The 27,309-nt window shown below is 43.0% G+C and overlaps 1 protein-coding gene across 6 annotated transcripts in view; it reads left to right on the top strand.

Annotated features, from left to right (window-relative positions):
• scaper (S-phase cyclin A-associated protein in the ER) overlaps positions 1-26,061 on the top strand; it is a 122,733-nt gene extending 96,672 nt beyond the window's left edge. For all 6 annotated transcript variants that reach the window (XM_042301541.1, XM_042301540.1, XM_042301538.1 and 3 more), the window contains 8 exons: positions 4,195-4,318; positions 6,173-6,402; positions 8,182-8,337; positions 11,492-11,732; positions 13,401-13,550; positions 23,888-24,079; positions 24,710-24,758; positions 25,214-26,061. In XM_042301541.1, coding sequence (XP_042157475.1) covers positions 4,195-4,318; positions 6,173-6,402; positions 8,182-8,337; positions 11,492-11,732; positions 13,401-13,550; positions 23,888-24,079; positions 24,710-24,758; positions 25,214-25,317 — 1,246 coding nt within the window. In that variant the 3' untranslated portion in view covers positions 25,318-26,061. The remainder of the gene's footprint in view (positions 1-4,194; positions 4,319-6,172; positions 6,403-8,181; positions 8,338-11,491; positions 11,733-13,400; positions 13,551-23,887; positions 24,080-24,709; positions 24,759-25,213) is intronic.
• Positions 26,062-27,309: the final 1,248 nt, after the last annotated feature.

Raw genomic sequence — 27,309 nt, 5'->3', positions numbered from 1 at the left:
GAGCCCTGAATGCTAATTGGCTGACAGCCGTGGTATAAGAGCCGTGGTATATGTCATACCCGTATACCACGGGTATGACAAAACATTTTAATTTACTGCTCTAATTACGTTGGTAACCAGTCGATTAATAGCAATAAGGCATTGCTTTGTGCCTAACAGCCCTTAGCCATGGTATATTGGCCATATACCACACCTCCTTGGGCCTTATTGCTTAAATATACACGGAACAAAAATATAAACGCAATATTTAACGTGTTGGTCCTATGTTTCATGAGCAAGCTGTAGGAACAACTCATTCTGATTGGCTGGGCCTGTTTCCCCAGTGGCCCAGTCATGTGAAATCCATAGAGTAGGGCCTAATGAGTTCATTTAAATTGACTGATTTCCTTATTTGAACTATAACTCAGTAAAATCTTTGAAATTGTTGCATGTTGCATTTATATTTTTATTCAGTATAATATCATTCATAATATATTATCTTCTACCAAATTAAATGCATGTTCCACATAAGATTGAAAATTGTCTGCATATATTTGATATGTTGACATTTACAGCTAAATGTGCCTTTAGATCCATCTCTGTCCTATGGGTTTGTGAAGAGAATGGAAGCAGTCGACAGCTGTTTTTCTCTCTAATAAGATTAAAGAAATGAGGGATGTGCCCTTTAATCTGCTGGATAAGAGTGGCAGCCACCTGGGGACTGGCCTGTCTCCCCGCCCCCAGCTCCCAACATGGATAATGACATTCTGGGTAGGGCAGCCTCCACTTACGCATGGAGTAAAACCAGGGTGCTATGGTTGACAGGTTATTATAGAAACATCGTGAAGATGGTGTTTGCCGAATCCATTTCGGGCTTTGCTTTTGTAGCCTATTATTTACTAGCTATTTAATAAATACTGACCTTCCCTTTTTTTGTCATCATTCATCTTCCATTTAGTAGTCTGTGTTTTAGGACTGCTCTCTTGCTCCCTCCCTCTCCTCATAATTTCTATGTCTTATAGATTTCCGAGGCCTTTTCATGTAGGACGATGTCAGTGTTGTAACAGGATCAGCCTACCCTGTCATTTAACCTTCCCTATGGTTTGACACCCTGTCTTGTTTAATTCGATAAGGACACCTTGCATTCCATCACAGTACCTGAAAGAATCTTAACCTGAAATGGCTTTTCTCCCTTCTGTGTCAGACATGGGAGTGATAATAGCCTGGTTTCATCTCTGTACATACAGAATGAACACATTAAAAGCAGCACAGCATCAGACTGAGAGGAAAGCTACTATTTCATTCCATTGGTTTGCAGTGTTTCCAATGGTGGAATTCTGTCACTGAAAAACTGACTTGTGGCTGAATTACAAAATTATGGAGAAAAAAATAAATAATTTGAGTCAGCTCCGGTTCTGGTCGGCTGCCCAGAGAGCACAGTTTGGTGGGGTTCTCACGTTACTTCACTTTAGCCCTATAGAGGCTGTGTTATCATTCCACTCAACCATGATGGCTGCCTTCTTCCACCCACTCCATTCCAAGACTATTAATGGACAATAGAATTAATGTGGCATTTGTGTTTTTGTGCATTCCTGGAAAACAGATCTTATTAAGGAGGCGTTTGGCAGAAACAGGGATCAACACACCAAATCATGTTGTTTTGGTTTGCATTTTCTCAGGAATTTGTATTTAAAATGGTGACATTTTATTTTATTTGTCTAGAATGCCCATACACATACAGGATATGATACTCATATAGTAAGGTGTTTAAAAGTTTTAAACAAGCAAACCCCAGAGTTCTTAACCAGACATTGATGGGACTATTTGGATACTTTCCCATTACTCACAATGTAATACTTCTCACATTATCACCAAATTCTATGTCTGACAGCTTTACACTACAATGTCAATAATGATATAGGACAAATTACAGATATCCCCACTAGCATATGAAACAAGATGAGTAATTTTGGTCATGAGGAAGTTATTGACAGACCAATCAACCTAGGCCTACATCAGTCTCTGCTATATTCTATCTAAATGCCAACTAGGTTGGAGTCGAAATGCGTTGCAGATGTGAATGTTGCGGGAGATATCAAAATGTTTACCAGTTGAAATAAACATGGCCTACTCTAGAATAGGAAAGCCAGATTCCATTCTTCCTCGGAGCAGATAGGACACGCCACTCTTCTATTGGCTAAAATATACAGATGTCAGAAAATATTAAGTGATGAAACAAGGGGGCGCAGCAGTCAGAGCAGAATTATTCATCAGTTATCTGTAGCATGAATCTTCTCATAGGGTTTGTTTAAAGCAGACATAATACAGAGGCCTGCCTTTAGGCTCTGAGCTGAGGAGCTGCTGAGAGGAATGGCCTTATCGCCACAGAGGAAGCGCTGCAGGATCAGACTCCAGATTGGACTGAATGTGATTTGCACCGAGCTCCACTGGTTCTGCAGATCTCTTGTCTTATTACTGTCCCTAGCTCTGGATGACCAGTTGACTAGTAGTGAGGGGTTAGAGCAATAAGTATACTGAACAAAAATATAAACGCAACGAGTGTTGGTCCCATTTTTCATTAGCTGAAATAAAAATTCCCAGAAATCTTCCATACACACAGTTTATTTCTCTCAAATGTTGTGCTCACATTTGTTTACATCCCTGTTAGTGAGCATTTCTCATTTTTTCCAAGATAATCGATCCACCTGACAGATGTGGCATATCAAGAAGCTGATTTAACAGCATGATCAGTACCTTGTGCTGGGGACAAATAAGGTCACTCTAAAATTTGCAAGTTTTGAGGGAGTGTGCAATTGGCATGCTGACTGCAGGAATGTCCACCAGAGCTGTTGCCAATGAATTGAATGTTAATGTCGCTTTAGAGAATTTGGTAGTACATCCAACCGTCCTCACAACCGCAGACCTCGTGTAACCACGCCAGCCCAAGACCTCCACATCCAGCTTCTTCACCTGCGGGATCGTCTGAAACCAGCCACCCAGACAGCTGATGAAACTGTGGATATGCACAACCAAAGAATGTCTGCACAAACTGTCAGAAACCGTTTCAGGGAAGCTCGTCTGTGTGCTCGTTGTCCTCACCAGGGTTTTGATCTAACTGCCGGTCGGCGTCGTAACCGACTTCAGTGGGAAAATGCTCACCTTCGATGGCTACTGGCGTGCTGGAGAAGTGCTCTTCAAGGATGAATCCCAGTATCAACTGTACCAGGCAGACTGCGTGTATGGCATTGTGTGGGCGAGCAGTGTGCTGATGTCAACGTTGTGGACACTGACCCATGGGGACAGTAAGGTTATGGTATGGGCAGGCATAAGCTACGGACCACAAACCCAGTTGCATTTTATTGATGGCAGTTTGAATGTGCACAGATACTGTGACGTGATCCTAAGGCCCATTTGTCACGCCATTCATCCGCCGCCATCACCTCATGTTTCAGCATGATAATGCACGGCCCCATGTCGCAAGGATCTGAACACAATTCCTGGTAGCTGAAAATGTCCCAGTTCTTGCCTGCATACTCACCAAACATGTTACCCATTGAGCATGTTTGCGATGCTCTGGATTGATGTGTACGGCAGCATGTTCCAGTTCCAGCCAATATCCGCCAACTTCACACAGCCATTTGAAGAGGAGTGGGACAACATTCCACAGGCAACAATCACCAGCCTGATCAACTCTATGCGAATGAGATGTCGCTGCTGCATGAGGGCAAATGGTGTTCATACCAGATACTGTGTTTATGATCCACAACCATATTTTTTGTTTTTAAGGTATCTGACCAACAGATGCATATCTGTATTCCCAGTCAAGTGAAATCCATAGACTAGGTCCTAATTTATTTCAATTGACTGATTTCCTTATATGAACTGAAACTCGATAAAATCTTTGAAAATGTTGCATTATATATTTTTGTTCAGTGTAGTTGATATGGCTATGTTTCTGAATTCTGCTTACCTACTCTTCCATAAATGACAGTATATACTTTCAACCCTTCCAAAGATAAAATTGTGCCCTTAAGGAACCACATGTTTGGTGGAGTGTGTTTTGGTTTCCTGATTACTTCAGATAGCCATGTCAATGCCTGGGGATGAACACCTACACTGTAACACTAGTGTTGAAATTTACCTTGAACTATTTAGTTTGACTTCTGACAAGGGATTGATCTGGTTCTCCCTCTGTCTTTCACTCTCTCTCCTCAGGTCCCTATGTGCTGCTGTAAACATATACTTTCTGGCATGCTCTCGCTGCCACCTCAACTGCTCCTACGTTCTATTCAGCAATAAGGTAGCCTCCCTCATGGACCTGCTGCTGCATCAGCTCACAGTAAGTGTCTTTTCACCACACCATAAAAAACATCACTTATTACTATCATTATTGCTATGGTGGCATTACATTAAATGTATGTTCACTTAAACAACGCATGTATTATTCAAAGATGTTATTTGTATGGAAATGTAAGTCCCTGAACGTTGTGTAATACTTACGAAGGTTGAATGGCATGATCAGAACTGTAGATCGTATTCCCAAGGACCAAGCTGTTTAATGAATCCCTCCCAATGTCTCTGTCTATGTAAATTCTCCTGACTATATGCAACACTGTGAGTGCTGAAAAACCATGGCCACATCGCCAGCATTTGTTCCTTCCTGGCACAGTGTTAATAAAACACAGAGACCCACGCTACAGTACAAATCCTGGCCCTGCCACCACCTCAGCCACACAGATACTTCTGGGCTTTAGGGAATGAGAGATTGAAGCAGGCAGTATGGTGGATGGGTTATATGTCAGTCCAAAACCTTTAGCACTCTTTCAGAGACTGTAAACATCTAATGGTGGTGACTGCACAGACCGGACAAGGCAAAGACATGGGCTTTGCTACATGCATGAACTCTATTGGGGCTTCCTTTTCTAGCCCTGACTTCCAATTCAAAGCAGTCATGTTTCCTGAGGGCACGGAGGGGGAGGTTAGTCTGTATGCTTCAGATTATATAAAACGTATATCCCCACAGCTGCTTTGACAACTGACATGTTAAACAGGACAACGTTAACTTATTTAGACGTCTTGGACACTGACGAACATGGGGCTCATGAATAGTCTGCGTAAGAACGTGTGTGGGTGTGTGTGTGTGTGCGTGTGTGTTTGTGTTTGGAAGTGGGTGGAGGTAGAGTGCCGGCGTCTGTGCTTGTCCCTCTTTAATTCGATTTGTGGAGAATGTTGGTGGATTTACTAACGCTGTCAGCATGCTGCCCTAACCATTAATTTAAATGAGATGGTTCAGACATTTTACCTGACCTTCTCCTTATTTCTAAAACTAAACCTTAACCTCAATATACACACACACATGCAAAAATGTCACTGAACTAAAAGGGGATATACACTCCTGTCACCAGAACACCATGACCTTAGTCTTTATATACCCTGAGACTCTTAATATGTCTTCATAAACATTTCTTGGAATATTTCAGATGCTTGTGTTCTTCTGATAATAAAGAGTTTGAGATAACTAACATGAAAATATGACACATGACACATGTCAGAGGAATCAGTATGCTGCAATTTCTATCAGCCCGTCTATGTATATGAGGCATGGGTAAGGGGAGCATTTGGTTTAATATCACAGATGATGGTGAACACAGAACACCCCCCTGTGTTAGTTCCAGTGGTTTTTCTCTACAATCTCATTATCCGGTTGTCTTTCCTTGTTACCAGGGAGGGAATACCTCTGAGACCTCTCATATGGCAGCAGCAGTAGTCTGGCACGGCAACAGTAACCATGTCACACTGACTCTTAACCACCGACGTATGACCCACACCTGATGAATTATGCAATAACACTTCTGTTGTTGTTTATCCCATGCCGTATCAGGATCCCAACCAATACAAATGGCCTTGGCCTGTGTTGTAGAAGTCAAACTGAGGTTGCAATGAGCTGGTCTTCTGTTGAACTCTGCTGTTGGTGGATACTGTGACTGCCTGGGACACTGTCAGTTTTGCACTGTGATCGATCAATGTCAAAATAATTTTTTTGACAGAGGACTTGGCAAGCTGACAAGGACAAGCCAAGGCTGTATGTGATACAAGCTAGCTCGAAAGAGCAGGTATAGAGCTGCTGGTACAGACTGTACTGTGACATAGAGGTTTACGGAACTCTTGACTGACCATACTGTCTTTTTCTCAGCTGTTCGTCCCAGATGAAGACAAGTCCATCTTCGGTCGCAGTGTGAACAAGCAGGTGTTTGAGGGGCTGACCACCGGCCTGCTGCAGACCAGCGCTACCATCCTGAGTCTCATTCTTCCCTATGTTCCCGAGTGTGGCCGCGGAGACGCCCCTCGCATCCTATCACCAGACACCAAGACCAAGACCTCCCCTATGGAGCCATTCAACACCCGGGCCCATGACCTTATCAGGTAAGCTCTTCCTCCTCTCTCTCAAACCACACATTGCGCTACTATGGCCCTCCTCCCTTTCACAACACCTCTGTCCTATCTCTACTTTCTCCTTTAGGGTTGATCTGGGGAACCACTGAAATTAAGCCAACTTACTTACTATCAGAAATAGCCTTTCGTTGAAAAGATTACTACAAAAGGTCAGCTCCCTTAGAAAAGGTCAGATAATGTTCTTGCCAGGGGTTTGGAGTGAGGGTGAGAGAGGGTGTCCTCTGGCATCTGTCCAAAAACTACTTTTTCACACGTTCTGGATCAAACTCCTCAGCAAAGTAATATGTCATGTTTTTTACTTGAGGCAACATAAACAAAGAACACTCCTGAAAGTTTGCAACATCCTCTTGAGCGTGGCCTTTGAGTAGCAGGGGCTGTGTCTGTCCAGGCACTGTGGGGCGGTGAGGAAAGGCAGGCCCAGACCTTCGGGAAGAGTGGAGTCTTCACATCATCCCTCCCACAGCCAATGATTCATCTGACCAGAGCAGCTGCACCAGGCCTAACACTCATACTATGACCCAGTCGTAACCCTGGAGACAAGGGAGAGCCTGAGAAAAATGGTGTCGTCAGACTAGTAATCCCTGCAAGCAATGAAAGATTTACCTCCTCTGCCTCAAATTATGTATGTGATGGTAGGGAGGAAATAAGATCAAAAAGATGGTAACTTCAGCAACACTTTTCTTTTTTTTTTTTCATTATGGTGAACTGTAGATCACACAGAAAGAGAACATCAGCATTCCCCTTCTAAGTCTTCATTTCTCATTACCAATCACTCACCAGGCTTTGTACCATACTTATCTCCTACCAGTGTCAGACACATACAGATGCATGTAGGTCATAAGTTGAAACACACAGGGACAAGACTGAACAGCTTTTCAAACAGACTTTGGACCAGGCATTGTGCACAACTGTGCGTGGAAAGCTCCTTTCAGCTCTAGTGAAGTTGTGGAAGAGGATGAAGTCATAACAAGGGGCCGTGGTTCAAGTGTCAGATGACCTATTGTGGAGGTTGAAAAAATAGGAATTACCTGCCTTGAGGAGCCCATTTTGATTGACAGTCCCAACAAAAAAAGGTATGCGAACGAGGGAGCGAGTTGAGGGAATAAGCTAAGCGGAGCCCGAGAGGGTAAGGAATGAACTCATGTAGTGTAGAACAGTGGCAGGCTTCCTGAATCTGGACTGAACTATCTGGTACATCTGGGAGGTCTTGTGATTGACTGCTGAGCCTCCCTGTCGGCCCCTATAGTGGGTAGGGCTGAGCGGGGTGGGAAAGGCATACCTGAACTGTGAGGCAGCCTCAGGTCAGTAGACAGTCAGGGGCCTAGCTCTGGGCTGGCACAGGGGGGCACAACCACCTTCTAATGACTTATTGGAGTCAGAAAAGGTATGAAAATGTATGCTCTGGATAAGAGCATCTGTTAAATTACTCAAATGTAAATGTAAGTGCTGTTACGAGTGATTTTGTTGCTGAGATAGTAGAGGGAACATGATCATGAGACCTGTCATTAGCAAGACAAATTGGTGATATCACACTAATAACAGGGAGTATAGAGGGCTTAGGTGAGAGATCACATTTCAACTGTGCTGCCGGTGATTTGCACTCAGTGAGGGCCTTTGTTAGGATAAAACATATGTCACAGAGACACTTCTTGAATGACATCAAATATTTCATTGTGAAGGTTTAGTAATTTGTTGTTTATTTCCTGTGAATTTACTCCTATCCTCCTTTTGTGTTTGTCCCTCCCTCAGTTATGTGGTGAACATGGGTCTGATTGACAAGCTGTACGGCTGCTTCCTGTCTGTCCAGGGCCCAGTGGACGAGAGCCCCAAGATGTCCACCTTCCTCCATCAGGCTACCGCTCTGCTGCACGCCATGTGTAAGCTGTGCTTCGCTGTAACTGGCCGGTGGGTGGCAGCCGTCTCCCTTCCTCTATGACCCTCCTCTCCAGACATCACTGTGAAAAAAAAATCAGCAAATGTTATTTGTCACATACACGTGTTTAGCAGATGTTATTGTGGGTGTAGCAAAATGCTTGTGATTCTAGCTCCAACAGTGTAGCAATATCTAACAATTTCACAACAATAGACACAATTCTAAAGTAAAGGAATGGAATTTAGAATATATAAATATTTGGGCGAGCAATGTCAGAGCGGCATAGACTAAGATACAGTAAAATAGAATAAAGTATGTACAGATGAGTAATGCAAAATTTGTAAACAGTATTAAAGTGGCCAGTGATTTCAAGTCTATGTATATAGGGCAGCAGCCTCTAATGTGCTAGTGATGGCTATTTAACAGTCTGATGTCCTTGAGATAGAAGCTGTTTTTCAGTCTCTCGGTCCCAGCTTTGATGCACCTGTACTGACCTCGCCTTCTGGATGATAGTGAGGTGAACTGGCAGTGGCTTGGGTGGTTGTTGGCCTTTCTGTGACATCGTGTGCTGTAGGTGTCCTAGAAGGCAGGTAGTTTGCCCCCGGTGATGCGTTGGGCAGACCGCACCAACCTCTGGAGAGCCCTGCAGCTGCGTTCGGTGCAGTTGCCATACCTTGCGGTGATGCATCCTTCCAGGATACTCTCAATTGTGCATCTGTAAAAGTTTGAGGGTTTTAGGTGCCAAGACAAATTTCTTCAGCCTCCTGAGGTTGAAGAGGTGCTGTTACGCTTTTTTCACCACAATGTCTGTGTGGGTGGACCATTTCAGTTTGTCAGTGATGTGCACGCCGAGGAACATTGAAGCCTTCCACCTTCTCCACTGCATTCCCGTCAATGTGGATAGGGGGGTACTCCCTCTGCTGTTTCCTAAAGTCCACGATCATCTCCTTTTGTTGGCGTTGGGATGAGAGGTAATTTTCCTGGCGTGTCACTCCCAGAGCCCTCACACATGGCAGTTCAGAAATCTAATGGCAGGCGTGACTCACTGTTGAATCTTTTAAGTCCTCCGTCCCATAAAGACTGGTTGTTGGAACCCAAACAAATACACAGCCTACTTTTCAATCGCACTCAGTGGTTTCCTTTAGTCTGAGCGCTGGCGAGGCCATCGTTACTGTTGATGGAGATAGGCATCTACTTGACTCCAGTGCTCTGTCACTCACCATAAACCCTTGCCTCCAGCACACTGGGGGAAACCCACCCACGTGTGTCACTGTGACCACCCCCAAGAGAGCCTCAGTGGCGCCGCTGACAGAGGCTAAGCACACAGACTAAGACGCAATACTGACAAAGATAGCATGACCCTTAGTAGAGGTATTCTGCCCTGCTAGTTAGACACGCATCATATGGGTACATCAGATCCCTTTAGTATCTGTCCTGTCACAGTTTGAATTAGGACAGATGTATTTTAGCTCAAATATTTCAGGTCTGTTGTCAAAACCTGGCATAAGTCAGGATCAACAGGACTGATTTACGTACAATACTGTAGATGCTGTTCTGCTAGTATACCTCTCCCCTCCAGCTGCTGTGTGCTGTAACAGTGCCCAGCTGCTTCACACCAACACGGGGAGTACTGCTGAGACTGTCACCTAATATCTGTGAGAAAACACGGCACCATAACTTTAATGAGCGGACCGAGCGATGTTGTGTAATAATCAACACCCTGCTAATCCAGCCAACTATCTCCATTCTTACCCATTCCTCTGTGTGTTCATGAGATTATACTGGAGAGAATGCATACTATGGTCCTGGAATATTTTTGGTCATGCCAGTTGCTGTGTCAAGGGATTTAATTGGCATTAGAGACCATGTACTTGCCGAGCTACGAATTTCCACACAGAGCTGTTGGCCAACATCAAGTAACAGCATGTACAGTGGGTTCCATCCAGAGGTCAAACGGCCTCTTCTCTGCCTGCAAATCACAGCCTGTGCAGCAGGAGTATTCTTAAATTTCCTGTCAGCGCTAGCTCATGGAACTCTGTTTGCATGCATCCTAAATGTAAAACAACGGGAGCGATTTGAGATGAGTTTTCTCTGATGCCATTGACTTTGATGTAGTGCTGTTTATCTAGTTTGAAAGAGTACATTTTGTACTCTATTTATAGACGTTTGCATTGACTGGCCTCCAGTCTTATGAAGAGGGCAGCTGAGGCACGCAGAGCAACCTCTCCTTCCCGGTTATGTTCTCACCTGTGATGTGTACTGAGAGGATGATGTTACCAATCCCTTTAATCTGCAGGGTGGCATCCTGGCTAAGAGGCACGAACACGCTGCTTTCAATCCTGTAAGGTGTGCCTTAATTAAATGTGCCTGAATACACAGCATGTTGCCAGGAAGCTCTCTGTAGCCAAGGGCAGAGGAGCTGTTGTCAGAGCTACTTCCAAATTCCTGTGTTCACTCTGCCCAGTTTGGAGGAGCAAATTCAGATTCCGAACTGGTGAAGATAGGAGCCACATTTCTGTGTCACTGTTGTACCATTTAAATAATATCTCTGGCTGTGGTTGTAGTGGTAATGACCAAGCTTTTTAACCCTGATTATTCAATCATTTTCACTTGCACAGCTGAGCATAGACACCTTCTCACGCACAGCCACCAGACTCCAACTTCTCTCTCTGTGTAACCAGTTAAGCCACTTGACCCGATAGGCATGCAGGGTAAAGAGGGCAGGCCCAATTATTTATATCTGAGGGGACAGCCCTGGTCTAGAGAGTAAATCTAGAAGCCACAGGGACCAGACTGCCTTCACTCTTACATCCTGGGTCTCTGGTCACTGCGGTGAGGAGAGCAGCCAACACCTTCTCAGGTTTACTGACTTTCAGCTTGTTGTCAAACTCAGCTCAGCTAGCTCGTTGCAGTTGCTGGCTGCAAGCTGAAGAGCTATGTTGTGAATTCAACTTCTGCTTGATATAGAATGAAATGAAAAGTCAGGATATTTTTAACTAAGCTTTTTAGTAGAAAGGAGATCTACTTCTTAGTAAGCAATAATGAGTTTGGAGATCTTGTAATGTGGAGTACTCTGATCCAATTCATTTCCCTATATAACATTTCTGTCACTATGTTCATTGAGCAGAATTGAAATGATCATGTTTATGATCACATGTTTATTTATATTCCCTGTATCCTCTGCAGGTCTCCCAGTATATTTGACAACAAGCGCGCAGACCCCACAGGACTGACAGCCCTGCTGCAGTCCACAGACCTGGTGGGTGTGGTGCACACTCTGTACTGCATCCTGCTCCACAGCTCCTCCCTGCCTGAGCCGGCTGCCCAGAGCCCACAGGAGCCCTACGCCCCCGGGGTCATCCAGGTGGCCCTAACAGGCCTCCGCTTCCTCAACAGCTTCGCCCTGCTCGACCTGTCTGCCTTCCAGGTATGACACACACACACTCTTCTTCATTCTGAGGTACAATAGACACACATTCTCACACTTGAATCCCTCATCCTTCAGGTCCAGTAGATGATGTTGATTACAGTGACTGTAATCTCATAAATTATGCTGCGGTGCAGGTTTTTCATATATACTGGCCTTGCTTGTTACATAGGTGTATTATGCTGGACACATTCCACAGACTGACATTCCAAATAGGGGGTCTTGTCACCTTATGGCCCCTCTGTTTGATTGACTAGCACCCCCATATCCCTGTGCACAAGCATCAAGCAGCACTGAAAATATCTCTCCTTCCTGTTCCTGGCAGCATCAAGGCCATATGTAACTGATCGGGCAGCAGAGGCCAGTTCTCAGAGCTGCTGCCATTACGACTGGAGTATTTTTCCTTAGGATAAAGCTGAACTCTCGGACATAAACACGCCTGTCCCGTGACCTGGGGTCACCTGCTGAGGTTCAAAGGAGCCCAGTGGGTCAGCAGTGCGGATGGACCTGAGTGATTAGTGCTGTAGCCAGGGCCATACATTTTCAGCTGTGATGAAGCGAGGATGACAGCTTCACTGTGCTCTGGCAGAGCATAAACAGAAAGGTGTGAGGGAGAAAGTTGGAAAGTTATTAATTATTTTAATGCCTGTGGGTAATTAACACAGAGGCCGTTCTCCCTCGGCTTCGCCATGCTCAGGCTATTCAAAACAGCTGGAAGTCAAAGTGTTTCAGTACCATTTTTATGAACATTTTAAATAATGATTCTTTGTGGCCTGTGAGTTGTTTTCACCTTGTGGTTCACATTAGCCCACGCTAGTGCTGACTAATAAGCACTACAGTGGATGCTGAGCTGCTCCCTCTTCTCATTGCCCATTTTGCTAGGCTCCAGAATCAGCTACCAAATGGGGTGGTAAGAGGGATTTCAAACTGGAAAAGTCTATTTTGAAGTAAATGTATAATATTCATAGCATTTAATCATCAACCTTTTGGTGCACATCAAAACACATTATATTCAGCCTTTGCATTCATTCACTGACAGACACAATATAGAGTCAGTTTGTCTTACTGTTCTTCCCAGGTCCTAAGACTGATTACATTGGGGGAGATGGTTATGTCTACAGTATGCAGAGTGTTATATTTAGAGTGTAGACAGGAGTGAGAATCAGGTCTGATAGCAGGATTGGGCCTCTCAGGTAAGTCCTGTTGTTTAGGAGACTGTTTACCCCCTCCTCTCCCATAGTCCCCAGTCCAATCCTCATTCATACACCCCAACCTGATTCCAGTGGTTTGTTTCTGTGCTGACCCTGTGGTGCTCAGTCATACTGACATGTTTAATAAATACTGTCTGTGGACCACTGATAGCATCTCATCTGCAGGGGGATTGGGGTCCCTCTGGTAGGACCCCCTAGTATTGGGGCTGGGGAGAGACCCCCTAGCAGAGTCTCTGTACACAAAATCAACCAGTCTGTAGCCGCTAAAGCACAACCATCCCTCTCCTCTCTTTTAATTCAGCAAATCCAGCTTCTCGTACATTGACAGCATAGTCTTGATTTCTCAACTTTTTAGCACTATTGTTCATTTATCCAGTTAGTTTTAGTGAATGTCTCTAGCTAGCTAGTGTCTGCTTTGTGGTTTCTCAGTGGTGTTTAATTGCTGATGATGTTTTAGACTGTTCTAGGTGCCGAGGGGCTGTCCCTTGCCTTCCGCCACATAGTGAGCTCCCTGCTGTGGTACTGCTCTCAGCTCTCCTCTGAAGAGCTGCTGCAGGAAGTCATCATCTGTGTGGGCTACTTCACTGTCAACCACCCTGACAACCAGGTAAAGGTTTTAACATATACAACTGTGCTAAAATACAGTGAGCTCCAAAAGTTTTGGGACAGTGACACTTTTTTGGTAGTTTTAGCTCTGTACTCCAGCACTTTAGATTTTAAATGATACAATGACTATGAGGTTAAAGTTCAGACTGTCAAATTACAGCTCTTTTTGTACATAATACCCCCATTTTAGGAGACCTAAGGTATTGGAAAAATGTTGTGTATTAAAGTAGTGAAAAGTTAAGTATTTGGTCTCATTCATAGCTCGCAAAAGACTACATCAAGTTTGTGACTCTACAAACTTGTTACATGCTGTTAGTTTTGGTTGTTTTTCAGATTATTTTGTGCCCAATAGAATTCAATGGTAAGTAATGTATTGTGTCATTTTGGAGTCCCTTTTATTGTAAATAAGAGTACAATATGTTTCTAAACACTTCTACATTCATATGGATGCTACCATGATGACAGATAATACTGAAAGAATTGTGAATAATGATGAGTGAGAAAGTTAGACGCACAAAATCATACCCCCAAGACATGCTAACCTCTCACCATTACAATAACAGGGAGGTTAGCATTTTTGGGGGATATGATATTTATGCCTCTAACTTTCTCACTCATAATTTTTTACAATTCATTTAGGATTATCTGTAATCATGGTAACATCCATAATAATGTAGATGTTCAGAAACATATTCTATTATTTACAGTCAGTTACTCCAAAATGACACTGCATTACTTTTAGTCCCCTAAAATGGGGGGACTATGTACAAAAATTGCTGTCATTTCTAAACGGTTCACCCAATAAGGATGAAAATACCCTCAAATTAAAGCTGACAGTCTGCACTTCGGTCATTGTGTCATTTCAAATCCAAAGTGCTGGAGTACAGAGCCAAAACAAAAGTGTCACTATCCCAATACTTTTGGAGCTCACTGTATGTAGAGTCAAGTGTGTTTCTTTTTCATGAGCTTTGTTTGTCCGCTTTAGTGTTGATGCTATTTGTTTAGTTTTCACCATGGATCGCTTTTGGACAACTGTCCATTTCACATGTCTGTTCTGTTTCAGAAATATGAGATGAATGACAATTGGTTTGTCAAGATGAATTCAGTGTGGCCCTGTAGCAACCGTCTTTCCATATGAGGATACTTCTGTTTCCTTTATATGCTTCTGATAACGTATCATTAGATGAAGAGGGTGTCGTTTTTTTGTGATTCATAAAAAAGCAACGAGCCACCTCTTTAACGATTCCTGTGTTGCCACGTCTGTGCTGTTGGGCTTTCTATTGTCCCTCAGAGTAACGGGGTCCATTGTTGTGTCCCAGTGGAGCAGCCAGTTTTCTCTAGTGTAATGTGGGTCCTGACCTGGCGCCTAGGTTACTAGTGTTGCACGGTAGACCGAAACTTCAGTCATTTATCGATACTAGAACATTAAAAACTTCAGTCATTTATCGATACTAGAACATTAAAAACATCGGTCATTTATCGATACTAGAACATTAAAAACATTGGTCATTTATCGATACTAGAACATTAAAAACATCGGTCATTTATCGATACTAGAATATTAAAAACATCAGTCATTTATCGATACTAGAACATTAAAAACATCGGTCATTTATCGATACTAGAACATTAAAAACATCAGTCATTTATCGATACTAGAACATTAAAAACATCAGTCATTTATCGATACTAGAACATTAAAAACATCGGTCATTTATCGATACTAGAACATTAAAAACATCGGTCATTTATCGATACTAGAACATTAAAAACATCAGTCATTTATCGATACTAGAACATTAAAAACATCAGTCATTTATCGATACTAGAACATTAAAAACTTTTCAGCACTAGAATGTTTTTTTTTTTTTCAGTACATCTGTCAAATGTGTCTCACATCATCTACTAAAGTCTATCAGAGCAGCTCATGTCCCCTTATAGCACCAGAGCACCGTGCCTGTTCCACTTACATGTTGCTAGCTCTAGCCTGCCCCCCCAAAACAAATATTAGTACAGCGGACTTCCTAAAATGTTACACATTTTGCCATTGGGCATAGAGACACATTTGTTTTAGAGCTAATCTCATGCTATTTCACACATGTTGCTATTAGGCTGAGAGAAACTGTGGTTGTTTTAAAGCTGATTTCCTGCAATTCTACACATATTGCCATGGGGCAGAGAGAAAAATGTGCAGTTTTATAGCAAAACTCATGCTATTCTACACATTTTGAAATTTATTTAACCTTCATTTAACTAGGCAAGTCAGTTAAGAACAAATTCTTATTTACAATGACTGCCTAGGAACAGTGGGTTAACTGCCTTGTTCAGGGGCAGAATGACAGATTTTTACCTTGTCAGCTGGGGGTTTCAATCTAGCAACCTTTCCGTTACTAGTCCAAAGCTCTAACCACTAGACTACCTGCCGCCCCACTGAGAATGAGAATCTAGCATTAACATCAATTCACTTCCCTAGTACCTTGTTTGTGATGATATGCAAACCATAATGCAAAATATTGCTGATTTCAAAATTGATTGTCCACAAAAACCTTATTCATTCACTTCCTCTCCCCCGCCTCACATCTCTCCCAGTCAATAGCATCTTTGCTCAAGCCTCGAACTGATTGTGTGTGTGAATGATGTCATGGGTCTTAGAGACAGCGCACATTTAAAAATAAATGGATTGCTTCTTCAAATGTTTTTTAAATTTAAATGTAACATTTTATTTAACTAGGAAAGTCAGTTAAGAACACATTCTTATTTACAATGACGGCATACACCGGCCAAACCCAGACGATGCTTGGCCAATTGTGCGCCACCCTATGGGACTCCCAAACACGGCCGGTTGTGATACAGCCTGGAATCAGACAACGTTGTCTGTAGTGACGCCTCTAGCACTGAGATGAGGTGCCCTAGACTACTGCGCCACTTGGGACTCCTAAAGCTGAGACTCCACCGGCTGGAAATCATATCAGAAAGCGTGAAGCGTATTTTCCGCTTTGTGGACTAGCTTTGTGGACTACATTGTACACCCTAGATATGCCTTATAAACCAGTCCTTACTCGCCGTCGGGGAATTGAACCACGGTCTCCCGCATGACAGGCAGGCATACACACTCTACTGAACAGGAGCAGGTTGTTGATCAGTACAATAAGTCTCAAATTGGTTTTCATCTGTGGCCCCATGAGATTAGCCAAAACAAGCTCAATAACTCAATGCACACACACACTCCACTCCTATTGAATATGCATTCACCTGTCTTGTGAATAGGCCTAGGCTACATCTTGATTTACCCAGTTTATCAATAGTCTAGAGATTTACCATTCAAATAAATTATTTTGTAGTTAGATTGGTAATGCATAGTCTGTCTACTGGGCCCAAGAGCAGACTACAGTGCTTACAGTTGTCCGTGCTTTATTGTATTTATTTAAGTCTTTGTAAGTTTATTGGATATAGAGATGAAAGAAAGTGTGCTGAAATAGCAGTGGGCTGGATTCAAACCCATGATGCAGCTCTACATGTGACCGGAGGCAGCGGCCTTAACCGCTAGACCACCCTAGGCCACTTGCCGGGCATTAGTTATGTGAAGCCTGACCCTCAGTGCCAGCAGTTGAGCTTTGAGACTCAAACCTCTGCTACAAGGTCTTTGTCTTCACAGGCGCAGTCAACCACGCAGCAATTTATAGGCAGATTACAGATTCTAATTTCCAAGATCTTTTAGGCCTAATTAAAGAATCTGCCTCCACTTTATGGCAGTTCAGCTCTCTTCCACCGCTCCTATCCAATTTAATTATTCTGATGTACGTAATTAGCATTTTTATGCCATTGTTGGATGTATTTGCATATTATATTGGATAATTGAATGAGGACTGATGATTGAATTAGGGGGTGACAGATGATTGGGCTTTGTACTTGCACAGTAAAGTTAACCTAACAGTCTGCCTGGGAGTAGCATCCTTTTGCATATTAATTTATGACCAGCGCACTTTGTTAATTTGAAATGCCCTAATGCAGTTTTTAACCTGTGACTTCCATTCGGGGCACAAGCTGCTAAAAATTGTAGGACGATCATATGATGCCTTTTTCTATATCTGCTCCAAAGTCATCCCAAAGAGTGAAATCAGCATTTAGGACTTGTTAGCAGAATTCCTTTTATTGTTTATTGTAGATTTTGATAGGTGTGAGAGCCCTGTTGAGAAAATGTGAGGAAACATAAAAAGTGATCCTTGGCGACCTCCACAGAGCTGATCCTGGCCAGTGGCACTGTTCCTGGAATGTGTCCATGTGTTGTGGGCTCGGAACAGAGCAGAGCAGGATGGATGGAGTAGAGGGAAATATTTGGAGTAGTTTTAGCTTTTCTCAGGCTAATGTAAGCATTGGCAGAGCACAAAAACAGGCCGACCCGCGACCCGTGCGGTCACACAGACTGCTGATTCACTGTCGGCGGACAGGCACACCAGCCTTTGTTTATATGTGTGCACTAGAAATAATGCTGCTCATAAAACGCAGAACTTTGAAGAAGGACTTTGTAGAGAGAGAGACTCTCCCTGCTCCGAGGGTATGAATAACTCAGCCTGTCACACATAAAGCCATTGGGAGAGTGACATATGTAGCCTTGTGTGTCTTCAAGTGTGTTTTAGCTCACAGAGCCATGTAGCCATATGTTTTCATTGTCTTTTGGGAGAACCCATAGACAGACACTAAAAAGAGGACTAAATGAAATGTTTTTAACTGCCATATTGCTTGGCTCTTGAGCGGATATGTAAGCTCATCTTTTTCTTCCCAACCTTCAGTGATTCATTTGTGAATCATTCATGGTGGTGATCTCGAGCTTCTTTGAAATGTGGGAACAGTAAATGATGGCTGTAAGCTGTTGACATCTTAACCCAGACACCTGGCTTTGAGGTCTTAAGAAAAACTCTCTCTCATTCATGGAAAATGGCCACACACGTACGCACAAGCAGACTCATGCAAAGGTATGCAAATGTATCCCATTTCATGACCAGTTCCAGGCTATGGACATTTCTGAGTAGGTTAATAAAATGTCACTAAATCGACTTAAATTTACACTAATTCATCCTGACACTTGCAATGCATCTACTACTCAGATGCAGTATTTCAGTTCATTATGAAGGCTAGTGTAAAATAGAAAACTGGCGACTTGTGAACTGCAGTAGGCCCCTTCCCAGACTGACATCCCACACATCAATGTTATCTGCAGCCAGGCAAGTCCCTGTCCTTCCCATTCTGTACAAGGGCGCTTCCTCTGCCCTGCAGGCCCCAGCCCCACTCTCAGCTCTGTGCCTGTAATCCATAAACTCATGTTGAAACCGTCCCTTCAGTAGTCCATTACTGCCAAGAAACCAAATGCTCCATGCCTCCAGGGTGAAGTGTGGCTCATGCAGACCTTGGGAGCCAGCCCAATGCACTGTCTTACTATACACCAGAGTAAACACACAGACTGGTGACTGGCAGGATTGTTAGCTTTGTAGATGATTTACACGCATCTTGGGTGAGTCCAAGTCTAACTAACTTTAGTGTAGTTCAGGGGGACATTTTCCCCATAAACTTCCAGATCTTTTTAGAGGTTCTGTTTGCATAATGATTCATTTGATTGTGGCCCTGGCACTTTCACAACCAATCTGCTGTAAGATCTAGAGCAGGGATCATCAACTAGATTCAGCTGCGGGACGATTTTCTGTTGTTCTTGAGTGGGTGATCAGAGGGCCGGAACATAATTACAAATCATTTGTAGACTGCAAGAAGCCCAAACAAAGATATTTGACTAAAATAATAATTTCAAACCTTGCTTACATATGTATACAATCACATATACCTCTCTGTTATGCATCAGAAGAGTTTGTAAAATATTTCCAAAATTAGAATAACTTGGAGTTGATTTGCTGGTGTTTCTACAGTGTTTTATGTCCCCAAAAAATAAGAGGGGTCACCTACGGGCCAAATTCTGCCCACAGGCCACCAGTTGGGGAGCCCTGATCGAGAGTAAGTTGACAATGTCAGTTGGCAGATGAATCTAGAATAATTACAGGTTATTTGGCAAATACCATGTTTTTTTTGTGGTTTAGAGGAGATGAATACGCTTGGCCTGTCTCTTAAAAGCCAGGGTGGGATCTTCTCTTCTTGTCCATGTCGTCATCTGATTGTCAGTAGATGATTTCCGTAGCATTCAGTGCACGTCTTCCATCAGCTGTGGGTGAGTGGTAGGTAGGTAGTTGTTAAAAGGCCCTTTTAGCATTAACTTCCCTTCCAGAAAAGACTCTCTCAGTATCCTCTGATGTCATCTGCCTACCTCTCTTATCAGTATGGCAGTTCCTTCACTAGGGTAACTTCAGTGTGTAAGAGGAAGGCTTGGGAGAAGGTCTGGTTTGTGTTGTGCACCAGAGCTTCAGATTTGTGGCCCTGTTCCAAGGCTGACATATCCTGGTTCCTCTAGTTTAGGTGTCTGGGCCTGTCTAGACAGCATGCAGAATAGACTCCGCCACTGTCCACTCATCCACGATGGTCTCCCTATGTGTGGAGGGTGTCGCAAATCAAAGATATGCTGGATGTAGTTTATTCTGGAATTACAGTACATGATCGCTTTGGATCTTAAAAGTTGTCAAATCTAGCAAACTAAACCTTGGTTTTTGCATGGCCTTTTTTTGCCAGTGTGATGCGTGTTCTCAATTCTACACTGACATCTGTACAGCATTGAACTGTTCAGCTTGGTTTCCGCTTCAACTTGGGCATTCCTGAGGTTTTGTTTGTGTTTCGGAACATTAACTTTACACACTCTTTGTTGTCGGTGTACAGCAAGGTGATTATGTAATGGAGTGTCGTAAAAGAGCAGGCCTGTTTGAAAAGGCAGGTCTCTGTAGTTAAGACACACCAGAGCTACCAAGCACTTGAGCTTTACAGGTCTGTGTTAAACTGAGGCCTGATTCATGGCTTCAGACGCTTGCTGGTCCTTTTATGATGTCAGGGTTTGAATAGATACTTCCAGTGGACAGGGAGAGACTGGGCGGAGGCCTTATCCCTGTTTGGAGCACTGCTATTGCTCTTCGAGAGGCCTGGAAAGTTGGCTGTAGACTTGGTTTTTCTAGGACTAAGTGACCTCTGGTCTGTGGCTGCCAGTTGGCTTTGTTTTATGTCTACCTGCAGCGTGCACTTGAGGGTGGACAATGTGTTTAGGTGGCGGAAGTTGGAACACTGTATAGTATAGCAGAGGATTATGAGATTGCTGTATGATTTGTGGGTCGAGTCTCCTTAGAGCATCGGCCCCAACACAGATACTTGCTCCTGAATCTCAGACCTATAACGGCTCTGGATTATGATGTCCAGCAGCTGGCCCTGCAACAACAAATTGTTCGCTTGCAGTGTTTGTGTGTTTTTCAATGTTCTGATGAAAGATTCCTTTACCTGGGATCTCATAATCAAATGTATGACCTTTCTCTCTGCCAGTTCCTCCTTGGGCAGCGTTGCAACGGTAAAGATTGATTCCGTGATCTAGAATCTTGTTAACTTAGCGCATAAGTCCTGCAACTTTAGCTCCTATACTGAAAATAAGCAGCTCCATTTTGAAAACAACCAGATCTTCCTCTGGTCAGTGGACAAACTATGGTGGAGCTAGAGACATTCCTTTGGTGAAAACATTACATAACAATGTGAAAATACAGGGTGTTTCAGTATCCTCCTAGTGAACCTGCATGTTTGTGAATTAATCTCTCTCATTGAGAATTTGCTTTAGTTGACTGCCAGGGGAGCATTAACTCCCCTAAAAATGTTCTTCAGTGGTTTGTTTCAGCTGGTCAGTAAAGAATCTTTAAACAGACGTTAATAGGAAGAGGCATCTCCTGTGGCCCGTTTGAACGCTGCTGTAGAACACAGCTTTGAGGAGCTTCAGCTTGAAATGATAAAAGCAGTGAATTATGGTTTTGTTTATCCTACCCTTAAACCTTAAAGTGCATTATCAAAGAGAGAATGCATTGGAAGAGTATTGTTAGTGTATTCTCCAAATCTTGTAAATCCTCTTAATTTATGTCACTGTGGCCAAGAGACCTCACCCTGCCCTTCTGGTTCCTATTTCAGCTAAGCCCCAGCCCGGGTCTCTGTACCTGTAAAGCAGTGGGGTGTTTTTCCAGCCAGGATTTACTCTGGTGACCCCCCGGTTTGCCTTCCCAGGCTCTGGGGAGATGCCCTGCGCATTAGGCCAGGACCAATTCCTTTGGACCAGTCCCCCCTCTAATCAAACTAGGCTGGGAGGGATTTGGTTTTAATATTGGTGGGCCGGATGTAATCGTGTGATTGACGGGCTCTGGTAAAGGGGAGCAGGATGTCAGCCAGGTGAGAACTCCAGTAATGGTATTGCTCATTTCTTAAAGTGGTGGTGGCAAGGCTACAGTGGAGGTCTACTCACCCTTCCCCCTACCCCTGCACTGTGCATGCCCTTTCAACCTCAACTGCACAGAGCACACACACAGGAATATAGTCTGCTGTTCAATATCCCAATGACACTCGCACAATTGGAGACAACTATAACCTGGTAAAACATAAAAGCCTGTATCTTTTGATAATGAAGTCAAGATCTTTCTCATTCAGAAGATTTTTCACTGTTAATATTTCTCATTGCCTCCATTTAACAACAGCTTTTTTCAGAAAGTATTCACTTTTTCCACATTTTGTCTTTACAGCCTGATTTTAAAATTGATTAAACAGATTTCTTGTCACTGGTCTACACACAATACCCCCTAATGTTATTGGAATTATGTTTCTATACAGTTTTACAAATTAATAAAAAATGAAAAGCTGAAATGTCTTGAGTGAATAAGTATTCAACCCCTTTTGTTATGGCAAGCCTAAATAAGTTCAAGGGTAAAAATGTGCTTAACAATTCACAAAATAAGTTGCATTGAGTCACTCTAGGTGCAATAGTGTTTAACATGATTTTTGAATGACTACCTCATCGCTGTATCCCACACATACAATTATCTGCAAGGTCCCTCAGTTGAGCAGTGAATTTCAAACACCGATTCAACCACAAAGACCAGGGAGGTTTTCCAATGCCTTGCAAAGAAGTGCACCTATTGGTAGATGGGTAAAAAAAAAAAAGTAGACATTGAATATCCCTTTGAGAATGGTGAAGTTAATTACACTTTGGGTGGTGTATCAATACACCCAGTCACTACAACTATACAGGCGTCCTTCCTAACTCAGTTGCCGGGGAGGAAGGAAATCGCTCAGGGATTTCACCATGAGGCCAATGGTGGCTTTAAAACAGTTTGAGTTTAATGGCTGTGATAGGAAAAAACTGAGGATTGATCAACAACATTGTAGTTACTCCAAAATACTAGCCTAATTGACAGAATGAAAAGAAGGAAGCGCGTACAGATATAAATATTGCAAAACATGTATCCTGTTTGAAACAAGGCACTAACGTTATGCTACAAAAATGTGGAGAAGCAATTAACTTTTTGTCCTGAATACAACGTGTTATGTTTGGGGCAAATCCAATATAACACATTACTGAGTACCACTCCATATTTTCAAGCGTAGCGGTGGCTGCATCATGTTATGGGTATGATTGTAATTGTTAAGGACTGGGGAGGTTTTCAGGATAAAAAATAAACGGAATGGAGCTAAGCACAGGCAAAATCCTAGAGGAAAACCTGGTTCAGGCTGCTGAATTCACCTTTCAGCAGGACAAAAACCTACAACACAAGGCCAAATCTAAACACAGAGTTGCTTACCAAGAAGACAGTGTATGTTCCTGAGTGGCCGAGTTACAGTTTTGACTTTAATCTACTTGAAAATCTATGGCAAGACCTGAAAATTGTTGTCTAGCAATGATCAACAACCATTTGACAGAGCTTCAATTTTGAAAAGAATAATGGGCAAATGTTGCACAATCCAGTTGTTTCTACAAAGTTTTGACTCGGGTGTGAATACTTATTTAAATGAGATTTATGCATTTAATTTTCAATAAATGTGCAAACATTTCTACAAACATGTTTTCCCTTTGTCATTATTGTGTGTAGATGGTTGAGAAGAAAATAAATAAATAGAATTCCGGCTGTAACACAAAATGTGGAATAAGTCCAGGTGTATGAATACTTTCTGAAGGCACTGTACTTGCAAAACATCCCATTGTGTTTTTTAGCCTGTAATTGTGTGGTGGGAGGCTGTGCCCTCCAGTTCTCCTCCTAATGGGTGTTTGTGTGTTGCTTTAGTAGCAGATTTACGGGGAGGGGTGCAGGGTGGTAGTTTACGGTTGGCACTGCCGCTGACTGACTGGTTGACTGGCCCTACTCTGTGTGTGTGTGTGTGTGTGTGTGTGTGTTCCAGGTGATAGTGCAGTCTGGCCGCCAGCCCAGTGTGCTGCAGAAACTGTGTCAGCTGCCCTTCCAATACTTCAGCCACCCGCGCCTCATCAAAGTGCTCTTCCCCTCACTCATCTCAGCCTGCTACAACAACCCCCAGAACAAGGTCATCCTGCAACAGGAGATGAGCTGTGTGCTGCTGGCCACCTTCATACAGGTAACACAGACGCGTACACATACATGTTTTGGCAACGCTTTTCAAATAAATAATAGACCCACAGTTCTTTAGTCAGTCTTTCTGTTTTTTTTATGTCTGTCGCCTTCCGGTGAATGTTTATCACCAACACAGATGGATGGCTTCCTCAGTGGATTTACCTGCCAGGGGTTTAGCCTCCAGTAAACAAGCTGTCTCCTCCCCTCTCACCGCCCAGCTAATACTATTATTTACACTAAGATTAGCTCGCACTATAGAGGGTGATATATAGTGTCTCCTGCCTTGTGTCATTATTTATTTTACAATTAACCTGAGATTAAGCTAAAACTAGTGCTTTTGCAATGCCACATTGTGACATCTTTACATGCTTCAATAATGTGTGTGTTTACCAGAGGAGTATACTACAAAGCAAGATCAATGACATCATTGCAAAGCTTGTTTTTTAAGTTCAAGTTATCTGTTAGTATCTGAGTTTGGTTAGCTTCAAGCCTGATGAGTTATCTTTTGGTGGATAAGATTAACCACACACACTTCCATTTATTCACAGCCGGTGGACAATGGTGTCTGGCCTCCACCTGTACTCCTGCCTTAATGCTGTGGATCACTGACACGTTCCTATTTTATTTCCTCCAGGACTGTGCCTCAAGCGAGAACCATCCAGACAACAGAACGCAACAAGCAGGTAGATAAAAAATGTTAGCCTAGTTGTGCATAAGCATGAATCTTTGTTTATAGTCCACGTATATATATAAATAAATAAAATACCACTTTTTCTCCCCAATTTTGTGGTATCCAATTGTTTTTAGTAGCTACTATCTTGTCTCATCGCTACAACTCCCGTAGGGGCTCGGGAGAGACCAAGGTTGAAAGTCATGCGTCCTCCGATACACAACCCAACCAAGCCGCACTGCTTCTTAACACAGCGCGCATCCAACCCGGAAGCCAGCCGCACCAATGTGTCGGAGGAAACACCGTGCACCTGGCAACCTTGGTTAGCGCACACTGCGCCCGGCCCACCCATAATTGGGACTATTTTAATCAATTGATCGAATTCTTTAACATTAGTGAAGAATCCTGAAGCTTCTCCTTCAGACACATTATAATTGTCTTTTATTCCTTTGCTTTGTCACCATGCAGACAAAGTGTCTCAGCTGCTGGATTACTGTGAGCTATCCAACCGCTTTCCTAGAGACCAGTGGGACTCGGCACTGCAGTTCTTCCTCAAGAAGCAGGAGGACTAATTCAGAGTTGCACGCCATCCTCTAACAGGGATATACATGTGAAAAACAAAATAGATACACTTCACCCTTCATTCTACACTACATACTTTTCCATTTAGATTTGAGGTCTGCACATGGGCTTATTCGTAAATACAGTTTCTTAGCTTTGCCAAAACTCTTGAAATCCTAGAATTCAAGGGCTGAATCCTAACTTGAGATGTTTGTGTCTAACTCAAATGTTCACGTAAGTCATCCATCCATGTCCATGGGAGATTGCAGAAAAGTTTGAGTTGGACGTGTGCATCTTGTGTATTCTTCCCTGAGTCACGCACAATAATGGTGTTTCCTGTCCAAACCTAGTCATGTTTTTGTGTTGTGTGTCTGTGGATGACAACGTAGCAGAAAAGAGCAGAGATGATAATCAAAAGCACTCTCATGATGATTAGATAACATGTTCATCAATAATACTGTACTTCCTGTTAATTCCTTTATTATTTTCATATCCGGTTAAGATGTGAATGACCTGCCCAGAATGGTTTTTCCCTACAGTTATTTTACAGGCGTTGGACAGTTTTGTACTCCAATAAGTTACATAGCCTGTTTGTGTTTATTCTGTACATTTAGATTTGCTCTAAGTGGGAGCTGTCCAGTTTTTCAAGTACAAATATTTTCCTTGTTCTTGCCTTTGTTGTGAAGCACTTACAAAATAATATAATTTATTGAATAATTTACATTTCTATCCCATTAATAAATTATTTATTATTAGCATTGTTCATTGTACTCCAATTATTTTTCTACCGACTGTGCAGCTCACTCAAGTCTCAGTGATTTCTCTACGTTATACTGTTGGTCAAGTGACAATGAGAAGTACGGACTGTAGCCTCTCTACCTGTGTAACTTTCGGCTGGTACAGCATACTATAACATTTGTTATAGTGATTAGTATCCCAGGTGGTGTGAGGAGCTGGGTTAAAATTAAAATGGCTGGGCCTTCTCTATACCATACTCAGTTTACCAGGCTCAGTCAGTCCTTTGCTCTCACCTGAAGCAGCCCCATCAAACCCCAAATACATAGTGCCTAGCGAAAGTCTACACACCCCTTGCACAGTTTTCACATTTTGCTGCCTTACAATGCAATCTAAAAAGGGATTCAATTATTAGATTTTTTTCCTACTGATATGTTCAATGTGAAAGAAAATGTATAGAACCTTTTCTAAGTGTATATCTGTGTGTGTGTGTGTGTGTGTGTATATATATATACACTGCTCAAAAAAATAAAGGGAACACTAAAATAACACATCCTAGATCTGAATGAATGAAATATTCTTATTAAATACTTTTTTCTTTACATAGTTGAATGTGCTGACAACAAAATCACACAAAAATTATCAATGTAAATCAAATTTATCAACCTATGGAGGTCTGGATTTGGAGTCACACTCAAAATTAAAGTGGAAAACCACACTACAGGCTGATCCAACGTATGTAGTGTCCTTAAAACAAGTCAAAATGAGGCTCAGTAGTGTGTGTGGCCTCCACGTGCCTGTATGACCTCCCTACAACGCCTGGGCATGCTCCTGATGAGGTGGCGGATGGTCTCCTGAGGGATCTCCTCCCAGACCTGGACTAAAGCATCCACCAACTCCTGGACAGTCTGTGGTGCAACGTGGCGTTGGTGGATGGCGCGAGACATGATGTCCCAGATGTGCTCAATTGGATTCAGGTCTGGGTAACGGGCGGGCCAGACCATAGCATCGATGCCTTCCTCTTGCAGGAACTGATGACACACTCCAGCCACATGAGGTCTAGCATTGTCTGGCATTAGGAGGAACCCAGGGCCAACCGCACCAGCATATGGTCTCACAAGGGGTCTGAGGATCTCATCTCGGTACCTAATGGCAGTCAAGCTACCTCTGGCGAGCACATGGAAGGCTGTGCGTCCCCCCCAAAGAAATTCCACCACACACCATGACTGACCCACCGCCAAACCGGTTATGCTGGAGGATGTTGCAGG

Source organism: Oncorhynchus tshawytscha, linkage group LG19 (genome assembly GCF_018296145.1).
Source record: "Oncorhynchus tshawytscha isolate Ot180627B linkage group LG19, Otsh_v2.0, whole genome shotgun sequence".
In the NCBI taxonomy this organism is placed as follows: domain Eukaryota; kingdom Metazoa; phylum Chordata; class Actinopteri; order Salmoniformes; family Salmonidae; genus Oncorhynchus; species Oncorhynchus tshawytscha.
Note: the sequence above shows the minus strand (reverse complement) of the source record. Positions and strands in the feature narration are given on the sequence as shown.